The sequence below is a fragment of the Eriocheir sinensis genome, chromosome 42, assembly GCF_024679095.1.
Source record: "Eriocheir sinensis breed Jianghai 21 chromosome 42, ASM2467909v1, whole genome shotgun sequence".
NCBI lineage: Eukaryota > Metazoa > Arthropoda > Malacostraca > Decapoda > Varunidae > Eriocheir > Eriocheir sinensis.
Genome location: NC_066550.1, coordinates 2,172,423 through 2,182,542, shown reverse-complemented (window position 1 = coordinate 2,182,542; position 10,120 = coordinate 2,172,423). Strand labels below are relative to the sequence as shown.

The window sequence follows — 10,120 nt, the reverse complement described above, 5'->3', positions numbered from 1 at the left end:
ACAAATCTTGATCATGAAGTCCTTGATGAATTTGCACGTAAGAACAGACGCATAAATTTGAGGTAAACCAGTTTCAATGTATTGTTGTTAACAGTAACTAATCTAATTTATCTAGTTAATTTTCATTTTATATTCATAAAATACCTGACACAGTTTCCATCTATCATGTAAAACTATGTATTACAGCAGCAGCCTGTATAAACGAAGATTATACATGTTATATGAATATAACATTTTTTCCTTGCCAGTATATTACTTTTTTATCAGACCATGTAGTTCAAATGTAAGCAGTGTTGTTTCGAGGGTAAATTTTTGCAGTCCAAATTATAAAAATAAACAAGATTTTAAAAGTGAATCATTCGCGACGGGGCAAGTTGAATCATGATTCAACTTGCCCCATTAGTAAATTTATTACATTATTTTTTATCAAAATATTCTTATGCATTCAACTCGTTTTATTAATTTCAGAAATGGTTCGGAACTACAAGAGGAAGACTGAACGTGGTTCAGCAACACCCCAACTAATGCAGGAAGCCGCTGATTTTGTTCGAAATAAGAATAAATCAGTGAGAGAGTCCGCACAACTGTTTGGTGTCCACTACTCAACCTTACAACGATTTATTCACAAAACATCCAGTAACACTGCTAAAAGCAATCCACATGTAGGCTATGCCAAACCAAGACAAGTATTTACATGTGAACAAGAAGAAGAATTAGTATCCTATCTGAAAACAGCAGCAGCAATTTATTTTGGTCTTTCTCCGAGAGAAGTCAAGGAACTGGCTTATAAATGCGCCAATGAAGCAAAGATAAAAATGCCTGATAATTGGTGCAATGATAAATATGCTGGAAAAGACTGGTTTTCAGGTTTCATGAGGCGACATGGACAAGTACTATCAATTAGACAACCTGAAGCGACAAGTTTGGCCAGAGCTACAAGTTTCAACAAACATAATGTAGAGTTATTTTTCTACAAGCTGTCTTCTCTCATGGATAAGTATAAATTTGAACCTCAAGACATATGGAATGTTGATGAAAGCGGAGTAACAACTGTTCAGAAACCTCGTGCAGTAGTAGCAGTTAAGGGCACAAAGCAAGTTTGCTCTCTTACCTCATCTGAGAGAGGGCAACTTGTGACATTTTGTGTTGCTGTCAGTGCCATTGGAGGGTTTGTTCCTCCCATGCTGATATTTCCACGGAAAAACTACCATGATCATTTTATAAGGGATGGCCCAGAAGGATCAATTGGGGCCTGTCACCCTTCTGGATGGATGACACAGGATAACTTCTTGCTGTTTATGAAGCATTTCATTAAGCATACCAAGGCAACTGTCGAGAAACCTATCTTGCTGTTGCTAGATAATCACCAATCTCATGTTAACTATGATGTCATCACATTATGCAAGGAAAATGGAGTGATTTTGCTATCATTTCCTCCACACTGTTCCCACAAGTTACAGCCCTTAGATAGATCAGTTTATGGGCCTTTCAAGCGTTACTTGAGTGCAGCTCAGAATGACTGGTTGCGGAGTAATCCTGGAAAAAGTATGACCATATACGACATTCCTTCTCTTGTGAAACAAGCTTTTCTGAGAGCTTCAACGCCCATTAACATCACGAGTGGCTTTAAAGTCAGTGGCATCAGTCCCTTGAATACAGATATTTTTGATGACTGGGAATTTGCTCCTTCTTCAGTAACAGATCGCCCAGTAAGTCAGCAATGTGAACATGATGCGGCCAAGGCAATTGAAGATGTCTCAGAGGTTTCAAGATCGGTAGATGAACATAGGCTTCTTTCCACTTCTACATCAATGGAACCCCATCCTTCCTCCTCTACAGTCACTAAACCCCTTCCTTCCACTTCAACTGCAGTTGAACCCATTCCTTCCACTTCTACTACAGTGAAACCCCTTCCTTCAACTTCTGCAGCTTCTCTCATTTGTACAGCAGTAGAAACACAACCTTCTTTCATTGCTGATGAAGTTGAAACCGCAAATGTTGGTGAGTCTTCACTTCGCCCTGAAAAGATTATGCCTCATCCAAAAGCAACACCTCGGAAAAATAAATACAATACAGGCAGAAAAACACGTAAAAGTGCCATATTAACAGACACACCTGAAAAAAATGCTCTGTATGCTGAAGCCATTATGAAAAAAAATAAAAAGAACAATGTCAAAGAAAAGAAAGCCACCAAAAAGAGGAAGCAGGAGTTTCCACACAAAGTTCAATCCAAAAAACCTGCTGTAAAGTACGACTCATCCAGCTCAGACGACGAAAACTGGTATTGTCTGATATGTGTAGAACCCTATTCCAATAGCAGGCCCCGGGAGAAATGGATTCAATGTAGTACATGCAGAGGGTGGTCTCATGAGGAATGCTCGGGAACAGATAGAGGTTTATTTTATATTTGCCATAACTGTGAATCTGACGATGAATAAATTTAAGGTTCATCGGTTCAGTTTATTGTGGATTTGTCTTTACTTAAGGTTCATCGGTTCAGTTTATTGTGGATTTGTCTTTACTTAAGGTTCATCGGTTCAGTTTATTGTGAATTTGTATTTACTTAAGGTTCATCGGTTCAGTTTATTGTGAATTTGTATTTACTTAAGGTTCATCGGTTCAGTTTATTGTGAATTTGTATTTACTTAAGGTTCATCGGTTCAGTTTATTGTGGATTTGTATTTACTTAAGGTTCATCGGTTCAGTTTATTGTGAATTTGTATTTACTTAAGGTTCATCGGTTCAGTTTATTGTGGATTTGTATTTACTTATCATTGAAATAAATTCTCAAAAATTATAATTTGCTTATGATTCAACTTGCCCCTCATACTGATGCAACTTGCCCCGCAGATGGGGTAAGTTGCATCAAATTTATTTTGATTTATATATCAAAATTAAATATATAAGAAATTATTTTCATTAATATCTACGCGTGTGAACTCGATGATGAAGTATTGTATATTTATATACGACAACTGAATTTCAGTTAAATGAATGTTACACAATTCTGTAGAAGGAAATGTAAAATTTGATGCAACTAGCCCCGCTCTCCTACATATGGACGGTAATACTAGAAATGCCTGAACCGGTGTTGTGTTATTTGGCGTCCCCACCGTCAAAAATTGTTTACAAACACTGGTCTCTCGTGAACGGTGCATGCTCAGACCAGCAAGCGTAGACCTGTACAATCTCACAAAGCTTTTAAACCGTAATTAAGAGTTGCTGGAAGGCTGAATCAGACATATAGTACCACTACCACCATCCTCGCTGTTTCTAGAACGACACTCTGTACGAGTTGTATTTATATGTACAGAGTGTACATCGTTCTAGAAACAGCGAGGATGGTGGTACTGTGTATTTGATTCAGCTTTCCAGCAACTCTTAATGTGTTAAAAAAGCATTGTGAGACTGTACAGGTCTACACTTAATGGTCAGATCATGCGCAGTTCACGAGAGACCAGTGTTTGTAAACAAAAGCGCCAGCTTTTGACGGTGGGACACCAAATAACACAACACCGGGTGCCTTCAGTATCATGGCATGGTCACAAACGAATATGGAATATCAAATTTGAGGCAGTGAATGATCATTTTGGGGGGCAAAGTTAAATGATTTTTCTCTATGATATATTGATTTTTGAGTATCATAAAAAAATAACCTAGTGTTTTAATTTTCATGATCTAAGTATGAAATCTCATCACCGAAGATATTTCATACCCCGAAGTTTTTTCATACAACACCGGGCCACGCATGCGCAGTAGAGAGGAGACAACGTTTTTTTCTGAGAGGCGGAAAAAAAAGTAGCGATTATCGCTAGTTTGGTTACAAAAGTAACGAAGATACCGATATATATTTAAATAAGTAGCGGATGGCCGACAATCCGATTTTGTTATCAGCGATAAAGTATCGCGATAACTTATCGCGATAACGCCCAGCTATGGCTCTCACACATTCCCGGTCCCGGTCGCGACCGTCCGCGATGACTCCCGATAAGCCGGTCGCCGGTCGACCGTCTGTAAGATCGGGGATTGTCGGCGGCAGACCGCCGGTTTACCGCCGGTCGACTCTGAGGACCGTAGACGCAGCCGACCACCGCCGGTCAACTATAAATTTTTCAAAGATATCGGCGATGCGCCCGGTCGACCGGCGGTCAACCGCCGACACCCACGGCAGACCGGCGGCAGACCGGCGGTAGACCGCGAGTGAACACCTGTGTCTGACCTGGGGATTAGCAAGGGAGGAAGGAGGAAGACGAGGAGGAACAGGCAGGAGCGAGGGATGAAGAGAGAGGGAGATAAGAGAAAGGAGGAAGAGGAATGGGTGAGAGAGAGAGAGAGAGAGAAAAAAAAATATATATATATATATATATATATATATATATATATATATATATATATATATATATATATATATATATCTATATATATATATATATATATATATATATATATATATATATATATATATATATATATATATATATATATATATATATATATATATATATATATATATATATATATATATATATATATATATATATATATATATATATATATATATATATATATATATATATATATATATATATATATATATATATATATATATATATATATATATATATATATATATATATATATATATATATATATATATATATATATATATATATATATATATATATATATATATATATATATATATATATATATATATATATATATATATATATATATATATATATATATATATATATATATATATATATATATATATATATATATATATATATATATATATATATATATATATATATATATATATATATATATATATATATATATATTAAAATATATATATATATATATATTATCCGAAAAACCGGATTATCCGAAATTGATCTGGATAATGCAATTAAAATTTTTTTTTTTCTATACTAAAACGTTATAAAACATCAAAAATAAATAAAAGTAACTACATATGTACTATATTAACACATTTAAAATTGATAAGAACAGTTAAAATGAATATGCTTTCTAATACGTATTGCCGAAATAGCTTGTAACGAATAGATCAATGTATTAGACAAAAAACATTAAACAAACTCTCAACAACACCACGTCCGCACCTTCGCCCCAGCAAGGACGTAGGTGCGGCGAACGAACAAACTACTGCACGACTACTCTCACACCGTACTCTCAAGACAACGACACAAACACGACTCCCCTCTCCACTCCATGCCACATTCCCCTTCCAACATACGAGTTGCGCGATAATATGAGTCATCATACTGTGTCTCCACCTGCACGATGCATCAAGGTCACACTTGCAAGCTTGCACAACCATTCACAATCGCACTCTGCAACATTCACAATTCAGATCTGCAACGCTCACAAGTATCAACGTACACTGGTCCAGACAAGGAGACACACAGACAAACATACAATAAAACATTTACATCACATGTTTTAAGCGTACTACTTTGTTTAGCGTAGCGTGTGTTTGTTTGGTTTCAAAATCAAAATGGCGGCGATCAAAATGGCGGCGATCAAAATGGCGGCCATAAATCCGGATTATCCGAAAAATCGGCTTATCCGAAAGAGGCTTCCCCCCTTCCATTGCGGATAATCGGGTTTTGTATATATATATATATATATATAGATATATATATATATATATATATATATATATATATATATATATATATATATATATATATATATATGCAGTAGCTTCACTTCACCGCGAAAGTATGTGTAGACATACCACACTGGAAAAGAAGAGAATATAGTAAAGTATATTTCTTCAGACTTTTTAGTCTGAAGATATATATATATATATATATATATATATATATATATATATATATATATATATATATATATATATATATATATATAGAGAGAGAGAGAGAGATTTACATAGATTTACATAGAAAATCAGACCACACAGACCCCATGGTCCAGACTAGGTGGTCTGTCCTTAAACCTAAGTGATTTTACATTAATCAGAAGACTCCAAAACGTTGCATTTCTACTCTAGTTGATATTAAGTTGAAGGAAGTGACGGTCGAGCTTTTTTTTGAAGGAGTCAATCGTGTTACACTGGACCATTGATGGTGGGAGCTTATTCCATTCTCGCACTACAACGTTGGTGAAGAAAAATTTGGTGCAGTCTGAATTTACTTGTCTACATCTGAGTTTTACGCCATTGTTCCTCGTTCGCAGTGTCATCGATCATAAACAATTTTGTTCTGTCTACATTCGTGAAACCATTAAGTATTTTAAAACATTCGATCAGTTTTCCTCGGAGGCGACGTTTCTCAAGAGAGAACATGTTGAGGGTGGAAAGCCTCTCTTTGTAGGATTTGTTGCGCAAGGAAGGGATCATTTTCGTTGCCCGACGCTGAACACCTTCTAATTTAGCAATGTCCTTTGCATGGTGGGGAGACCAAAACTGTACCGCATATTCCAAGTGGGGTCTGACTAAGCTATTGTAGAGCGGAAGTATTACATCTTTATTCTTGAATAAAAAGTTTCTTTTAATGAAGCCCAACCCATTGCGATGTCAAACTCACGAATGATCAAAACACCTGGACGGGCGTTTATATACCCTTCCAACGGGGTGTGGCAACGAAAGTGTTTGCTCGTCGATGTGCCGCAGGTCTGCCGCCGGTAGGCCGGCGGTCGACCGCCGACTGACCTGCTGCAGTCGCCGGTCGGAGAAATCGAAAATCGTATATGGTCGCCGGTCTACCGCCGGTAAACCGCCGGCTTACCGGCGGTAAGCCGCCGGTCCGGGGATTATTGCCTATTTTGTCGGCGGTCAGGCCCTGATCGGCTTGTCGGGAGTCATCGGGGACGGTGGCGACCGGGACCGGGAATGTGTGAGAGCCCCTTTATAACGACCTCTTCTCAGTTTATGACGTAACCAAATCATTGGACGTAGTCTATCTTGATTTCCAGAAAGCGTTTGATAAAGTCCCACATCATAAATTACTTTACAAATTAAAACAAAGAGGTTTTGACGGTCAAGTAAACCAATGGATCGCGAATTGGTTGAGCAACAGACAACAAAGAGTGGTGATTGACGGATTTAACTCAGAGTAGGCGCCGGTCACTAGTGGCGTCCCTCAGGGCTCGATTCTTGGCCCAGTGCTCTTCATTATTTACATCAACGACATGGATGTTGGACTCAATAATCGCATTAGTAAATTTGCAGACGACACAAATATTGGTAACTCGGTTCTCACTGACGAAGACAGGCAAAGCCTCCAAGAGGATTTGCACAAAATTTCAGCTTGGTCGGATAGATGGGAGATGCCCTTTAACGTAGAAAAGTGCCAGGTCCTTCAAGTTGGAACAAGAAAAAAGAAGTTCGATTACGAAATGCGAGGCGTTCAATGCGTTAAGGACCTTGGGGTCAAAATCGCGTCAAACCTCAAATTCTCACATCAATGCATCGATGCAGCAAATAAAGCGAACAGAATGTTGGGCTTCATTAAAATAAACTTTTTATTCAAGAATAAAGATGTAATACTTCCGCTCTGCAATAGTTTAGTCAGACCCCACTTGGAATATGCGGTACAGTTTTGGTCTCCTCACCATGAAAAGGATATTGGTAAATTAGAAGGTGTTCAGCGTCGGGCAACAAAAATGATCCCTTTCTTGCACAACAAATCCTACGAAGAAAGGCTTTCCACCCTTAACATGTTCTCTCTTGAGAAACGTCGCCTCCGAGGAAAACTGATCGAATGTTTTAAAATACTTAATGGTTTCACGAATGTAGACAGAACAAAATTGTTTATGATCGATGACACTGCGAACGAGGAACAATGGCATAAAACTCAAATGTAGACAAGTAAATTCAGACTGCACCAAATTTTTCTTCACCAACGTTGTAGTGCGAGAATGGAATAAGCTCCCACCGTCAGTGTTCCAATGTAACACGATTGACTCCTTTAAAAACAAGCTCGACCGTCACTTCCTTGAACTTAATATTAACTAGAGCAGAAAAGCAACGTTTTGGAGCCATCTGATTAATGTAGATTCACTTAGGTTTAAAGACAGACCACCTAGTCTGGACCATGGGGTCTGTGTGGTCTGATTTTCTATGTAATTCTATGTAAAAAAAATTCTCTCTCTCTCTCTCTCTCTCTCTCTCTCTCTCTCTCTCTCTCTCTCTCTCTCTCTCTCTCTCTCTCTCTCTCAAAATAGTTATTGTTGAGGCTTGTGTGTCCCTCCCCCTCCTGACCTCCCTCACCTCGCCGCCTCACATCATCATCAGCACAGACGCACCAAGGTTGTACTGATAGTCTCCTTGGAGACTATCAGTGTTTTGATTCTCTTTTTTTTTTTTTTTTTACAACAAAGGAGACAGCTCAAGGGCACACAAAAAAGGAAACAATAATAAAAAAAAAAGCCCGCTACTCGCTGTGCCTAAAAAAGAATCCAAAGAGGTGGCCGAAAAAGAGGTCAATTTCGGGAGGAGAGGTGTCCAGATACCCTCCTCTTGAAAGAGTTCAAGTCGTAGGCAGGAGGAGTGTGTCATTAACAACTCAATCAAGGTAGATTGCAATACAGAATCCCTCAAGGTAGAAACTATAGGTAGGAAGGAGAAGCTTGTCATTGGGGTACTTTTAGAGCGCCCAACCTTACTGCGGGAGCCGGGGAGAAGTGAAGACAAAATTCACACGTTAGCATCTCAGAGGTAGCAGTGTGATTTGGGAGGGAGGGAGGAAGTAATGAATGAAGAGCGGGAAAACGCAGGTGTTTTCCCATTGGGGGAGGATTAGCAGAGATAAGAATCTTCCTTTCTCTATTCCTTCCGTTCTTACTCTCTTCCTGTCTTCTTCTCTTTCTTCTTTCCTTTCTTACTTGCTTTCTCCTTTTCCTTTCTTTCTCTTTCATTCTTGCTCTCTCTTTCTCCTCCATTCTTGTTTCTTTCTCCTTCTCTTTTCTTCCTCTTTCTTTTTTCTTTCTCTATCTTTTTCTCTTTACTTTCTTTGTTTCTCTTTCTTTCTCTTTCTCCCTTTTCTCTTTATTTCATTCTTCTTCTTTCTTTCACTCTTTCATTCTTCTTCTTTTATCTTTCAACCTTTTCTCTCTTTCATTTTCACTTTTTCTTCCTTTCTTTCCCTTTTTTCTTCTCTATTTTTCCTTTATTTATTTATTTCTCTTTAATTTTTTCTTTATCTTTCTTTTGTCTTTCTTTCTCTCTTTATTTTGCTTTCTTTCTTTCTTTCTCCCATTCTTCGATCTTCTCTCTTTCTTTTTCTCTTTCTCCTTCCTTCTCTCTTTGTTTCTTTCTCCCTTTCCCTCTCCAAGGCGCCGTTAGCTGCGGCCGCGCTACGGCGCCGTATCTCTGCATTCCTTTCCCATACTCAAAGCTTTTTTAAGGCCGCCGTAAGGGGGCCGTAGGGCGCGTGGCGCTGAAATGGCGGCCGCGTCTCGGTGGCCAATCAGGGGCAAGTTCTAGTCGGCAAATAGGAAGCGTCGACCAATCGCGGGATATAAACACAAGTCAGCTGTTGTGCGAACGTTCCCGCGGTGCCCACCCTCTCACGACAATGGAGCCTCTCTCCTCACCCCCTACCTTGCCCCTTACGAAGAAAAGGAGGCCGAACTTTTCGGAAGAGGAGCTACTAATGATAATAGCACTGACACAAACCTAACCGAACTAACTCTACCTTTGTTCATAACCTCAGAAGCTAACACCACTTTTGTGAAAAGTTACCTTTAACATTTATCAGCACTATGGTATATATACAACACTTGCAACACAGTGATGTCCCTGCTCACCCACGCGTGCAAGATACTACGTTGCGAATGATGGGGGGTGCATCCCCAAGTTTGTAGGCTTTAGGAAGGGAAATATGAGGAAAATGGTGTCGTGCGCGTAAACTGCATGCAGCATTCATATATATTTACCCCGTCTTCATTTGTGATGCTGTCCATAAATGGATGAAGGGCTTCAATAATGGGGATATTCAAAAGGTTTTGTTGGTAAGAGAACCGGATAGGACACGAAGTAATGGGTTTAAACTGGATAAATTCAGATTCAACAGGGACATTGGCAAAAATTGGTTTACAAACAGGGTGGTGGATGAGTGGAATAGGC

The 10,120-nt window shown here is 38.7% G+C and overlaps 1 protein-coding gene across 5 annotated transcripts; it reads left to right on the top strand.

The window, feature by feature from the left end:
* The first annotated feature begins 281 nt into the window (after positions 1–281).
* Positions 282–2,978, top strand: LOC127010239 (uncharacterized). Of its 5 annotated transcripts, none has more exons than XR_007762990.1 (3): positions 282–2,486; positions 2,610–2,650; positions 2,692–2,978. XR_007762990.1 is itself a non-coding variant. In XM_050884113.1 (2 exons), the coding sequence occupies exon 1, from the start codon at positions 471–473 to the stop codon at positions 2,436–2,438; it is 1,968 nt and encodes a 655-aa protein (XP_050740070.1). In that variant the 5' UTR covers positions 282–470; the 3' UTR covers positions 2,439–2,486; positions 2,610–2,978. The 5 variants fall into 5 exon arrangements, 2 of the variants coding, with proteins under 2 accessions (XP_050740070.1, XP_050740071.1); XR_007762989.1 differs by having other exon boundaries at positions 2,569–2,650; XR_007762988.1 differs by having other exon boundaries at positions 283–2,486; positions 2,528–2,650.
* The last annotated feature ends 7,142 nt before the right edge of the window (positions 2,979–10,120 follow it).

Bases quoted from the DNA above. Each gene is read 5' to 3' on its own strand.
- LOC127010239 (XM_050884113.1), top strand. From the start codon at position 471: ATGGTTCGGAACTACAAGAGGAAGACTGAACGTGGTTCAGCAACACCC.